The following is a 14,533-nucleotide window of genomic DNA, read 5'->3' on the forward strand; positions in this document are numbered from 1 at the left end:
GTGAACCACCACTCCTAGCCCAAAATAAAACTTTTCTATAAAAGTAGTAAAACTTTACTTACCAATTTGGAATTGGTGATTGGTTTATTTCTTAAAGCTGGGGGTCTATAAGCTGTTGCAACTTTAGGTTCCTCACTGGGTACTTCACTTGGAACTGCTTGGTAAGTTATTGTTTTTGCTGGAAATACTCCATCCAAAAATGGCTGCCAAGAAACCTGCCATAATTCTGCATTTGATGGCACATCATACTTGTGCAAGATAGAGCCAGTATAATGCCAAATTTTGTATCCATTATTAACCCGTAACCTGGGAGCACATGTGGCTGTTAAAATATGCTCACCATCTGGGCACCAAGCAAAATATGTAGAATCAGAAGCCACTGGTTTAGAAATAAGTTTGTAGTTTTTCACATCCCACACTTCCATTTGTCCTCTCAGATTTCCAAATCCAGCTAATACTAATATATGTCCATGAGGGCTATAGTAGGCTGCATTACGAGGACCAGTTCCAAAGTCAAATACAGGATCACATCTCAAGTTGAAAATTGTCGCTTTGGCAGGCATAAAACCATATACAGCACAAAACTCAGTAGAACTAGAATTCCAAACTACATCATAAATGGGGCCATTTTTTGCTAGAAAAAGAATATAAAGCCCAAATTAGCAATAAAGAACTATATAAATATTTGTTAGCAAAAGTTACCATCATATAGTACTCACGAACACATCAAACAGATAAAAAAATTTCAAGGAATGTTAACATTAAAATACTCTTATATTATATACTAGGGCGATTAATGTATAATCATAAATTTATATTTAAGAACCCCTACTGAATCTTAATGTCTTTTAAACATTTTGGTAATATGGCCTTATAGTAATAGTTACTATTAATAAACATTTTTTTTGGAAAGGGTAATACGTGCAGACGGTAATCAAAATACAAACTATTTTATTTATTTATAGAAATGGGATCTTACTTTGTGGCCCAGGCTGGAGTGCAGTGGCATGATCAAAGCTCACTGCTGCCTCGACTTCCTGGGCTCAAGGGATCCTCCTGCCTTGGCATTCCAAAGTGCTAGGATTATAGGCATGAGCCACTGTGCCCTATATTTTTTAAAAAGGCACAAAAGGCCAGGTGCAGTGGCTCACGCCTATAATCCCAGGACTTTGGGAGGCCGAGGTGGGCAGATTACCTGAGGTCAGGAGTTGGAGACCAGCCTTGCCAACATGGTGAAACCCCATCATTACTAAAAGTAGAAAAATTAGTGGGGCATGGTGGCATGCACCTGTAATCCCAGCTACTCGGGAGGCTGAGGCAGGAGAAGCACTTGAACCTGGGAGGCAGAGGTTGCAGTGAGCCAAGATCGCGCCCCTGCACTCCAGCCTCAGCGACAGAGCGAGACTCCATCTCAAAAAAAAAAAAAAAAAAAAAAAAGCCACAAACACAGGTCACTTTACACAAAGGCAACCCTATGTTGTATTTCTTGGATATCCTTTCAGAATTTTTTTTTGTTTTTGAGATGGAGTTTCACTCTCATCACCCAGGCTGGAGTGCAGTGGCACGGTCTGGGCTCAACACAACCTCTGCCTCCCGGGTTCAAACGATTCTCCTGCCTCAGCCTCCTGAGTAGCTGGGATTATGGGCATGAGCTACCACGCAGGGCTAATTTTGTATTTTTAGCAGAGATGGGGTTTCACCATGTTGGTCAGGCTGGTTGTGAACTCCCGACTTCAGGTGATCTACCTGCCTCAGCCTCCCAAAGTGCTGGGATTATAGGCAAGAGCCACTGTGCCTAGCCTCTATCAGCAGTTTTTGATGATGCAGGCTTCCCCCTCACTATACTTCAACCATACTGTGTAGTTTCATATTTTTATCTTCATCAGCCTATTAAGTGAAAATATCTATCTTGTTTTCATTTCTATTTTTTTAATTATAAGTTAAGCATCTTTTAATATAAGTAATTTTATTTCTTTTTCTAAGGGCTGATTTTTTTTCTTTTTTTTAAAGAGATGGTCTCATTCTGTCACCAAGGCTGGAGTACAGATGTGGGATCTTAGCTCGCTGCAGCCTCAAATTTCTGGGCTCACACAATCCTCCCACCTCAGGCTCCTAGATAGTTGGGATTATATGCATGAGCCACCACACTGGCTCTGAGGACTAATTTTTACTATCCTACGCCTATTTTATTTTTCTCCAATTATTGGTCTTTTACTTGGCTTACTTGATATATTAAGAACATTTACCCTTTCTCATAACACATCACTTGACTATTTAAAAAATATATTTTCCCCAAATTCTTGTTCATTTTGTTTAATTTATGGATGCTTTTCTTCTCTTACTGCAATAACCCATTATTCTTCTATGGTCAAATTCATCATTTTGCCCCTTAGTACTTCTGTCTTGTTTAAAAAGTCTTTTTCTACTCTTTAAGATTAGAAAAAAAAATTCTCCCATATATTCTTCTAGTTCCTCTGCAGTCTTATGTATAAGTTTTTGACCCAACCAGAATTTATTTTGGTGAAGAAGATAATAACCTTTTGTTTCAAATGACTAGCCAGTTGTCCCAAACGATATATTAAATGATCAATATTTTCCCCTCCATTGATTCATTGATTCAAATGCTGACTTTATCATATATTAATGTCTACAAAAGTATGGATCTATTTCTGGACTCTGTTCTCTTCCACTGATTTATCAGTTTTACCAGTATATCCATATACCACAACCAAACTGTCTTAATTACAATTGCCTTACTTTTCTTTTTTGTGATGGAGTCTCGCTTTGTCACCAGGCTGGAGTGCAGTGGCGCAATCTTGGCACACTGCAACTTCTGACTCCTGGTTTCAGCAATTCTCATGCCTCAGCCTCCTGAGTAGCTAGGATTACAGGCACGTGCCACCACACCCAACTAAATTTTGTCTTTTTAGTAGAAACGGGGTTTCACCATGTTAGCCAGGATGGTCTTGATCTCCTGACCTCATGATCCGCCCACCTCAGCCTCCCAAAGTGCTGGGTACATTTTAATATCTGGTAGTGTCAGAACTCCAGATAACTTCCCCTGCCCTGCTCTTCTTTTACACAAGTTTCCAAAATACTCTTGTGTGTTCATTTTTCAACACCAACCTTAGAGCCAGTTTATTTAAAAAAAAAAAAAATTAGTCAGCATTTAAATTCAGTTTTAGATTGATAGCAGAGAAATGACATCTTTATAAAAATAATTCTTCTTAGTAAAGGCCATAGTTTGTCTCTCTGAAGAGTTTTAAAGTTTTCTTCCCATTGGCCCTATATATTTGTTCTTATTATTTTTTTGCTATATATGGAATCTTTTATTTTTTTAAAGTAGCTGTTGGTTATAGTGTGACTTCAACTACATGAGCAGAGATGATTTTGTTTTCTTTCAAAACTGTATATATTCTACTTCTGCTGATTAGTTAGAGTGACTAGGTATTTCAGAATGTTATTAAAATAAAGTGAAAAGGGGAGCCATCCTTGTTTTTTCTTTGACTTCAATGGAAATATAGTTTTTTAAAAGGTAGATTACCCTACTTACATAAGTTCAATTCAAAACGAGAAAATTAGGAAGCTGTCAGTATTTTAAAACTATTATTTTAAAGTTTTAGTTCATTAAAACAACAGATGAAGTGGTAACATTCTTGGATATTATTATTTTGAGACGGGCTTTCACCCAGGCTTAAGTACAGTGACACGATCATAGCTCACTGCAGCCTTGAACTTCTGGGCTCAAGTGATCCTCCTGCCTCAGTCTCCTGAGGAGCTGGGACTACAGCCATATGCCACCATGCCTGGCTAAGTTTTTCTATTTTTTGTAGAGGCGGGGTCTCACTATGTTGATCAGGCTGGTCTTGAACTCCTGGGCTCAAATGATCTTCCCATCTCAGCCTCCCAAAATGTGTTGGAATTATAGGCATGAGCCACCATGCCTGGCCTCTTGGATATTACTAACAATTCTAAAGATAGTATTAAGCAATTTGCTGTCATAATTAGCTAAGTAAGCTCCAAAAGAGCTACTACAACGGAATTACCTCACTCAGGAAGTTTACTTCTAAAACGCTGGCATAACTCAAATAACTAATTGTATTCTGCCAAAATAAGGTATGTTTGAGGATGATTTTAAGTTTCTTAATTAAGAAGAATTTTATCTTAAAGGTTATTAAGGTACTTGAATTCTATCTTTTGATCAAGAATTTAGATTATATCATCTTTATGGCATAGTATTTTTTACTACCATTGTTTCTAATCAAAGGAAGACTGCTGGAATACTCACGTAATTGCACTACAGCACTTTCGCCATTTGTTGCAATATAGTGCAGAGTTTGCTCTCCATAGTAGGAAGCTCCTGTCTTGTCAACATCTGTGCTAGCTATTACCAACACAGCAGTAGCTATAACAGTAAAAACTTTAATTAGATTTAAAACACAAATTACATGGGCATTGATTCTTCTGTTATATGCATAGGAATATAGCCTAAATTAACAACTGGTAAACAAGAGGGATAAAATATACTTAGCATACCTTTTTTATTCCACAGCATTGTAACTTTATCTGCCTTAAAGAAACTTTTATTAGCTAAAGCTGCATGAGGTCCAGCAAAGTTGGGGTACTGATATAATCTAACAAATGAAGGTGCACCTTTACTTCCTGGAACATAGACAGCCACCTAAGATACACACATAAATCATTACTTAATTTTTTGAGAATAAAAACTGAGATGGACATGTTTTTACAGTCACAAAAAACTAGGAAAAGGTTTAAACACATAATATTCCACTTAAACAAAAACAGCAATTACCTTGTATGGTTGGTGTCCAGGTGATAATACAAAATCATTAATTTTTTGCAAATGCAATTTATTTGCAATTGTGTCTAAAAAAAAAAATAAATTAAATCAGATTGATGAGAGAGGCTAAAAGGAACATGTTAAACTCTGAATACATTATAAAGGATTACTATAACTACACACTAATAGTACTCACTGTAGTCTCCTGCTGGTGACACACAGTAACACAGTGGAAAAAGCATGGGGTAGGAGCAAGACAAATGTAGGCTTCAATTTCTACTCAGTCATTTACTTGCAGTGTGAGCTCAGGCAAGTAATGCGATTATACCACCCAACTCTCAGTAAGGTTTTAAGAGAACAGTACCAGGCACATGGTAGGTATTTGATAAATGTCAGTTATCCTCTCTTCAATCGCTGAAATAAAGTGGTCTTAGAGCCTATTAGAAGGAAAAGATCAACCTTGGCCTGCTACTGCAGAATGTGGATATGGAAATTCTATAACTTAATGTGATAAACAGATGCATGATAACGATGATCACAACCATAGTAACAATGGCTGATATTAAGAGCAGTCCAAACCATGCTGCTATTAATAAAGCTGCTACCCTAGTTAATTAGATCAAGAGCTACTATACTTTCTTTGTTTGATTTCAGAGATCAATGGCTTTTCAAACGCAGCGCACCAAACTGTCAAAGTGGTGATCCCTCTTCATTTGGCATGCTCACAAAGAGGCGAATCAGACAAGAAAGCAAGTTAACCCTGAAACAGTGAGGTGACAGTGCGCCTCAAACACAGGAAAATGAAAGGCATAATTATACTGATTGGATATTGCTCAAAATCAGCCTACATGCCATCTTTGGTATGTGTGAACAAAGTTACCAATTCCTATTCTAACTATGATACACTCAAAACTGTACAATCAGTAATGGGATGCTCTAAAGACAAAAATAACTGCAAACCCTTTTTAAAAAATTATTTTCAGCAATAGTGTCACTTTTTGGTATTAAGATTCTACGAATACCCTGTGGATAATGTGGAACAAACCAAATGAACGCTTATGTGAATGTGATATTCTCGAATTATCATCCCTGGTATTCCAGAGAAACAAGATTCTTGGTGGTAACAAAAGGCAATACAAATAAGATAGAAGAAGTTAAATAAAAACCTTGTAGTCTTTAATTTAAATAAAACTATAAGCATAAAACTTTAATTTTAAAAAAACTATGATTGTTACATTTTTTAAATAGAAAAAAATGCCTAGAAACAATGACCAATGCAACAGCTAATAAGAATCCCTAGAACCTAAATACAACTTTTTTTTGCTAGACTCAGCCAATTTTTCAAGAAACCCCATTTCCTTTTAATGTTTCCTTTACTGAGATCAAGAGCTAATACTTTTATTTGTTCAATTTCAGAGATCAATAGCTATTCAAAAGTAGCACACCAAAAAGGAGATAGGGTTTCCTGAAAAATTAGCCAGTTCTAGGTGTAATGGTTAGAAATGTACAAATTAATCCTAGAATGACTTTTCTTACCATATAGCAAAGAAGTCACTAAAGACTAATTGGTCAATGATGAGACAATTTGAGCATCCATAAGAAAAATAACTACAATGGACTGAAACACATGTATTTTCAATCCACATTAAGAATGGGACTAAAAAGGCCAGGCACGGTGGCTCATGCATGTAATCCCAGTACTTTGGGAGGTTCAGGCAGGTGGATCACCTGAGATCGGGAGTTCGAGACCAGTCTGACCAACATGGCGAAATCCCATCTCTACTAAAAATATAAAATTAGCTGGGCGTGGTGGCACATGCCTGTAATCTCAGCTATTCAGGAGGCTGAGGTAGGAGAATCGCTTGAACCTGGGAGGCAGAGGTTGCAGTGAGCCGAGATCGCACCTTTGCACTCTAGCCTGGGCAACAAGAGTGAAACTCCTTCTCAAACAAAACAAAACAAAACAAAACAAAAAAAGAATGGAACTAAAAAACAGCCTGGGCAACACAGTGAGATCCTGTTTCTACAAATAATCAAAAATTAGCCGGGCGTGGTGGTGCAAGCCTGTAGTCCCAGCTACTTGGGAGGCTGAGGCAGGAGAATTGCTTGAGCCCAGGAAGTCGAGGTTGCAGCAAGCCATGATTGCACTCAGCTTGGACAAAAGAATGAGGCCCACTCTCAAAAAACAAGAATGGGGAAAAAGCTAATTGGTTACAATGAAGGTTGCTAGAGATAGAATACATTATATTAAAACTGATAAAAGCAAGAATATTGATCCTGCCTTTTCTATATAAATGCAGCACTAGGTAACCAAATAGTGGAAGGGGAAATTTTTCTTTATAGAGGCAGTACAGCTGAAAAATAAGGGAGGGAGAAAACACCAGAATATCAACAATTTGCAACCACTGATGAAATAATGCATTTAGGCATGAAACATTGTCAGCTAACCCTACAAAATTAAAGACAACCAGACATTATGTGCTTCTTGATAAAAGAAGTGAACATCACCTTATAATGTAGTCTTACCCTTACTCATTTAAAAAAGAACCTGAAGCTGACCAACTCTAGAGTTAACTGGCAATTTATAGGGGACAGACGAACATGTTAAATTATACCATGGGATACAAAAGCAAAATTCAAACTATGGGAAAATACGCAAGACAAATAACCTTGTTTCTTAAACAATAAATTATGAAGAATTAAAAAAAAAAAAAAAACAGATGGTGTGGGAACTTATAGGACCAAAAGAAACATAAAAGATATATCAACCAACCACAATGTGCAGTACCTTATTTGGATCCTGAGTTTTAAAAAAATTGTAACATTTGCAAGTAGTAGAAATTTGAACACATATTTAATAATTTGTGATAATGGTTTTGTGGCTAAGTTTAAAAAATGAAAGGCCCCAATCTTCAGAAATCTACCCTGAAATATTTACAATTATATATTTAACAAGTATATAAAATTATACCATGTCTGGGATTTGCTTTCACTTAGTAAGAGAGATGGTAGCTGGAGAGATGCATGGATAAGACTGGCCATAAGCTGATGTTAGGACTAGGTGTCTGAAGTTTTATGTTTAAAATTCTACAGTATAAAATATCTAAAAAATTTGTGTCACAGAATTTCAATAGCAATTACTTTCAGGAAAAGATATTCAAATGTCTTAATAGCAATTATCAGATAATAAAAAGTTATTGTAAAAGAAAACCTTTGTGTTATAGATTTTCACTGAATTCAGACTTATAAAAAATTATGAAAATGAATGTAATAGCAATTATTGATTAATAAATTAACAGTATTTAGGAAAACCCTATGGTATCATAAAAGTTAATGAAAACTGTATATGATTACAGTAAGTAATAAAATTATGTCATATATCTTTCCATACTAAAATTGTTGTTTTCAAAGAAGTGAACTTCATTGTTAACATTGCGGGCACAAAGAGTTTCATCTTCTGACCAGGATGGACACCTATGTCAAAAAAAAAAAAGTATAAAAAACATTCAGACGGAATGTAACATCACATTAACATGTTAAAGTAATTTATGATACTGGTTACTATTTAAGGAAAAACACTTATAAACACTTATAAATATGATATCAAGTCAGTTACTAATAGTTTTAGTCAATATATGTTAATAGAAAAGTCTGGGCACAGTGGCTCATACCTGTAATCCCAGCACTTTGGGAGGCCTAGGCGGGTGGATCACCTAAGGTCAGGAGTTCCAAGACCAGCCTGGACAAATGGTGAAACCCCGTTTCTACTAAAAATACAAAAATTAGCCTGGCATGGTGGCACGCGCCTGTAGTCCCAGCTACTTGGGAGGCTGAGGCTGGTGAAATCGCTTGAACCTAGGAGGTGGAGGTTGCAGTGAGCCAAGATCACATCACTGCACTCCAGCCTGGGCGACAGAGCGAGCCTCCGTCTCAAAAAGAAAAAAAAAAAAAAAAAAAAAAAAGAAGTATTGTTCCTTTCCACTTAATACTAAAGGAAAGAAAGATCAAGTTTTTGCTCTATTACATTCCTACATACAAAATCCTTAAAAATGTAGATTTTTGTCTGATAAGTTATTTTTTTAAATCAATATCAGGAAAACAAATATTATACAGTGATGACATTAAAAACACTATGTAAAAAATTAGTATTTTAAACCATTTATTTACCAATTTTGCGTTTTTTTCTGGATGAAAGATTTCAAACATGTCCCAGTTTTCACATCATAAAGTTGTAGGTTGGGTATCCCAGCTGTGCCATCTTTAGAAGCTGCAATAAAATTTTTTTTTTTTTTCAGTAATTGCCTTGTAACATTTGTAAAAAGATTATTTTTCTTATTTATTAAGTTTGACATGGATTACTATCAAATGGGTTAAATCATGAAAGCTTGCCTCTGTGTTACCAAAAAAAAAAAAAAAAAAGGTTACATAAACCATTCATGATTCTACACTGATTCTCAGTATCTCTTTCATTCACTTGGAAAAATAAGATTCATTAGAGTTCATGCCTTTTGAAAGAACAAAAACTCTGGCCGGGCACGGTGGCTCACGCCTGTAATCCCAGCACTTTGGGAGGCCGAGGCGGGCGGATCACAAGGTCAGGAGATCGAGACCACGGTGAAACCCCGTCTCTACTAAAAATACAAAAAATTAGCCGGGCGCGGTTGTGGGCGCCTGTAGTCCCAGCTACTCGGGAGGCTGAGGCAGGAGAATGGCGTGAACCCGAGAGGCAGAGCTTGCAGTGAGCCGAGATCGCGCCACTGCACTCCAGCCTGGGCGACAGAGCGAGACTCCGTCTCAAAAAAAAAAAAAAAAAAAAAAATGAAAGAACAAAAACTCAGGATGTTTGTAACCCAATGACCTATTATCATTTACTTATTCAATCATATCAACATTATTAGAAAATGTTTCTTAAAATAAGCCCTTATAACTATTTTATTACATGAAACACAGCTATATAAAATGTTCATATATTATCATTAGGTATCCCTTTAAATATATTGGAAAATGGCACATTTTCTACTTATACCATACACATCCCTTAGATGTTCTGTCTACTGTACTTCCTTTCACGTAATAATTATTTAAAATGTCTTGATTTTAAAAGTCATTATTATTCTTAATCTTCAGAAATCTCTATCCAGCAGTTATTTACTTTCTGAATTTTCCCTTGAGCTTTTTCTTTTCCTTTAGCTCATAAGGGCTCTTTACACTAACTTACCATAGACCTTGAAATTACTTTCAATACATTGTTTATTTGGAGAGTACAAGATTCACTGTTGATCATAAATATTCACAAACACAAAAGTATCGTAAAGACAAATTACTTTCTTATGAGGTTATAAACTTTATAACTTTTTCCCCTGACTAAACGTAATTGATCCTGTCAGAGTATTTTTACACTGAGAAAATACTTACTAGTATAAGGCTGCCACGTTGCCAGGACAGTATTTTTGGGCGAGAATTCAAGGCAAACTGCCTTTGGGAGGTCGAAGGAGTGCAGTAGCCCCTTGTTAGTGACACTGATAATATTTACTCTGGTTTCAAAAGAAATTATTTCAACAATGAAATACTGTTTTATAGTAGTCAACACTAACCAAAACATTCATAGCTCTTTTCAAACACAGATCACTCCAAAATGTTCATTTTTCATAAAAAGCAACTTCAAGTTGGTTCTAGAAAATATCCAGGAAATACCTTAACTTAAAAAAAAAAAAAAAAAGCCAGGTGCAGTGGCTCACATCTGTGATTCCAGCACAACCTCTGTCTCTATTAACATTACAAAAATTAGCCAGGCGCGGTGGTGGGCACCTATAATCCCAGCTACTCGGGAGGTAGAGGCTGCACTGAGCTGAGATCGTGCCACTGCACTCCAGCCTGGGCAACAGAGTGAGACTCTGTCTCAAAAAAAAAAAAAAGTATATATTTTACCAAAAGCCTCCTATATAAGGCTAGTGTTGGGAAACGATATAAAATAGAAGACACATGGATGATTCCAATTTCAGCTGAAAAGGAAAAAAACGCCTATAAGTGAACACAAAACTAATCTACAGAGAAGTTGAGGTCTGTCAATCAAAGGAAAGGCAAAGGTGCTAGAGAAAATGGCAAAAGTATACTTTGGTTTTATTTTTTATTTGAGATGGAGTCTCACTCTGTCACCAGGCACAATCCTGACTCACTGCAACCTGGGTTTAAGTGATTCTCCTGCCTAAGCCTCCCGAGTAGCTGGGACTACCGGCGCATGCCACCACACCTGGCTAATTTTTTGTATTTTTGGTGGAGACGGGGTTTCACCATGTTGGCCAGGCTGGTCTCGAACACCCGACCTCAGGTGATCCACCCACCTTGGCCTTCCAAAGTGCTGGGATTACAGGCATGAGCCACTGTGTCTGGCCCACAAAAGTATACTTTTAAATTTGAATAAATGGGCCAGGTGCAGTGGCTCATGCCTGTAAACCCAGCACGTTGGGAGGCTGAGGTGGGAGGACCACTTGAGCCCAGGAGTTCAAAACCAGCCTGGGCAACATAGCAAGATCTCATTTCAATTAAATTTTTTTTTTTTTTTTTAATAAATGGAAGCTATAGCAGCTAGGGAAATCAGTAAGGAGACATTTGACGTCTACTACAATCTCAAGAGCAATCTTTAAAAGATATGATTCTAAGAATTATTATAGTACAATGACAAAAATGACAATAATTGTATGATAAAAGCAGTTCCATTTTGGGATGTTTTCTATGTACCTAACCACTTTACGTACATTTTCTCATTTAATCCTTAGAACAATCTTATAAACGTCATCATTTCTGTTTTACATGTGCTTAAATTTAGGCTTAGAAAAATGATTTGATAATTTGCTCAAGATCATACTATTGATAAATGCCACAGCCAAGCTTTGAAATCAGTTTGGCCTGGCTTGCTTTTATGTACTAAACACTCTGGGGTGTTAAAAAAAAAAAAAAAAAAAAAAAAGACACTCCATCTTATTCCAGAAGTTGCTGTAAGTAACTTTGTTCTACTCAGGTTTGAGGAAGATAACTGAGTTTAAGATAAGCAGTCACTGAAAAGAATGAAAAACTACCACATATTATTTAAACACAGACACCTACATGGAAGTCTTTACAACTTGCTGCAAATAACCTATTTTAGAATTACGAGATGCTTTCTTGTTTTCTTGCTGTTGCTGTTGTTAACCTTCATTTTTTTCTTTGCTTTTCAACCACAGCCTCCTCAGAATTGATGGTCTTTAATAGTTATTCTTAGTTTAATGACGGATGTTTATTTTAATTAAGAAAAAACATATTTAAGGAAGAATCATAATGGTTTCTGACTTAGTTAACCAGAAACTGAACAAAGACCACAATCAATACATGAAATCTAGTTCTTTTGGCCCAGAACAATAAGTACCATTGTGGTCACAGCACTTTAATGAAATAAATGCTAGAACGTAATATAGATGAAATCTATTAAAATCATGGACATGACATACGGGGACATACTAAAAGGATTCAGAGTTGAATCCAACAGAAGGTTAAGTGCAGATACGAGTGAACTATTAACAATAACTGCCAAGGTAAAAATAGACTTATTCAACAAACTCTAAGCTAGAAGAACAAGGAATACCTCAAAAACAAAACAAAAAAGACAACGAAAAGAAGTATAGTATAGCCCATTAGGTAGTAAATTTCGATTGACTCATTACTCAAATAATACAAACTAAAATATGGATTAAAAAATAAAATTTAAGTACCCACAATAGGTTACACAAAATAAGAAATTTTGAGATCACATCTTATTTTTTGAGGCTGAGATTAAAACTGTTAACATTGTAGATAAGACTCATTATAATTATATTATTAATGATTTGAGAGTAGTAGATTCAGGCTGGGTGAGGTGGTTCATGCCTGTAATCCTAATGATTTGGGAGGCTGAATGAAGCGGGTGGATCACTTGAGGTCAGGAGTTAGAGACCAGCCTGACCAACAGGGTGAAACACCATCTCTACTAAAAATACAAAAATTAGCCAGACGTGGTGGTGTGGGCTCAGCTTGTAGTCTCAGCTACTGGGGAGGCTGCAGCAGGAGAATCGCTTGAACCTGGGAGGTAGAGGTTGCCGTGAGCTGAGATGGTGCCACTGTACCACTCCAGCCTGGGTGACACAGTGTGACACAGTGAGACCCTGTCTCAAAAAAAAAAAAAAAAAAAAAAAGAGAGAGAGAGAGAGAGAGTAGTAGATTCAATAACTTAAAAAAAAAAAAAAAAAAAGGGCTGGGCACAGTGGCTAACACCTATAATCCCAACACTTTGGGAGGCCGAGGCAGGAGGACTGCTTGGGCCCAGGAGTTTGAGCCTAACCTGGTCAACATAACAAGACCCTGTTTCTATTAAAATTAAAAAAAAAAAAAGAAAAAGAATAAAAGACCAATTTTTTTAAATTATAAAAGCTAATTCTGCCAGCTACTTAAAAAAGGTGAATCAACTAATTCAACATGTTCTCTTTAGTAGTCAATTTTTAAAAAGCAACTATTAATCCAATCTCACCTGGTAGTTGAAAGACTTCTGAATACATTACCATTGTAAAGAACAACGTTTAAAATTTGCTTTTCAAACTAATGCATGTATTTTCTCCCTTTTGAAAAACCTAACAGTATTATATGTGGTTTAAAACAATGTAAATAACTTTAAGCCAATCAAGTATTTGGGCATTTGCATGGTCTGTGAAATAAAATGTTGTAGTAACTCTTGAAAAATTAAAAAGGACTGGTTTTCTTAACAAAATATAAGCATTTAATCAACATAATTTTTTGTGCAAGACCAATTTTGTAAACTGGTATTTTATGTAACATATATTATACTAAACATTCTTTTGAATAACATACACTTTTATATACATAAGATTAATAATAATAACTGCAGGCAGTTGTTAGCAATTTAACAGCAAAGATAAAGAGTATCTACATCTAGGATTAAATGAGTAAAGAGAATTATTCTCTCAGTGTTAGTGCAGATTTAAGAAACTCCAACCAATAACTTAGAGCACTATTTAAAACAACTTCTCAGTTTCTTTAGCATTAAATTATGTTTTTCATACATTAATTTTTAATTCTAGGTAACTAGATAACTCAAGCAAGTCATGGCATATATATAGAAACGAACAACTTTGAAGGTATTCTGTGTAATGAGAGGTAATATCTCACTACATCATGACATTAAAAGATGGATTTTATTAATGACACTCAAATATCTGTTATTCAAATAATGCCAGTGTTTATATTCATGATACACAAAATATGTTATGTAAATGAACACTAACTTTTCTCCATTGCCCCAGGCAAACAAGGTCCCATCCTTACTAAAGGTATAGACTTTGCAATTCTTTCCAGATTCCCTGAAAATGACAAAAAAAAAAAGTTTAAATGAATAAGCATTAATACTTTTCAAAAAAATCTGATTATAAAGTCAACCATTTCACTATCAATTTAATAACTCAGAACCTGCACAAATTTAAGAAAATTCCCAAATGCTTTCATCTGCCAAAATACTTTAAAATGCAATGCTAACAAACATTGTAAAGTAAGCTGGAAAATGATTTCATACTAACAGATGGATTAAAAAAAAAATAGAGCCTTTTGGGTGAACAAGTTTGTGTGGTAGGCCTTCCATCAATTTCTTATGTGTCGAGATAGAAAGTATAACAATAAGAGGCTCCTCACTTAACTACTTGGGAATATTCTATC

The 14,533-nt window shown here is 35.8% G+C and overlaps 1 protein-coding gene across 2 annotated transcripts in view; it reads right to left on the reverse strand.

The window, feature by feature from the left end:
• Positions 1 to 14,533, reverse strand: part of EIF2A (eukaryotic translation initiation factor 2A) — a 34,002-nt gene that overhangs the window by 10,564 nt on the left and 8,905 nt on the right. For both annotated transcript variants that reach the window (XM_003894955.5, XM_017955793.3), the window contains 8 exons: positions 14,110 to 14,184; positions 10,217 to 10,335; positions 8,969 to 9,068; positions 8,193 to 8,275; positions 4,814 to 4,887; positions 4,537 to 4,681; positions 4,289 to 4,405; positions 63 to 634 (listed from right to left, as the gene is read on the reverse strand). In XM_003894955.5, coding sequence (XP_003895004.2) covers positions 63 to 634; positions 4,289 to 4,405; positions 4,537 to 4,681; positions 4,814 to 4,887; positions 8,193 to 8,275; positions 8,969 to 9,068; positions 10,217 to 10,335; positions 14,110 to 14,184 — 1,285 coding nt within the window. The remainder of the gene's footprint in view (positions 1 to 62; positions 635 to 4,288; positions 4,406 to 4,536; positions 4,682 to 4,813; positions 4,888 to 8,192; positions 8,276 to 8,968; positions 9,069 to 10,216; positions 10,336 to 14,109; positions 14,185 to 14,533) is intronic.

The sequence above is a fragment of the Papio anubis genome, chromosome 2, assembly GCF_008728515.1.
Source record: "Papio anubis isolate 15944 chromosome 2, Panubis1.0, whole genome shotgun sequence".
Taxonomy (NCBI): domain Eukaryota; kingdom Metazoa; phylum Chordata; class Mammalia; order Primates; family Cercopithecidae; genus Papio; species Papio anubis.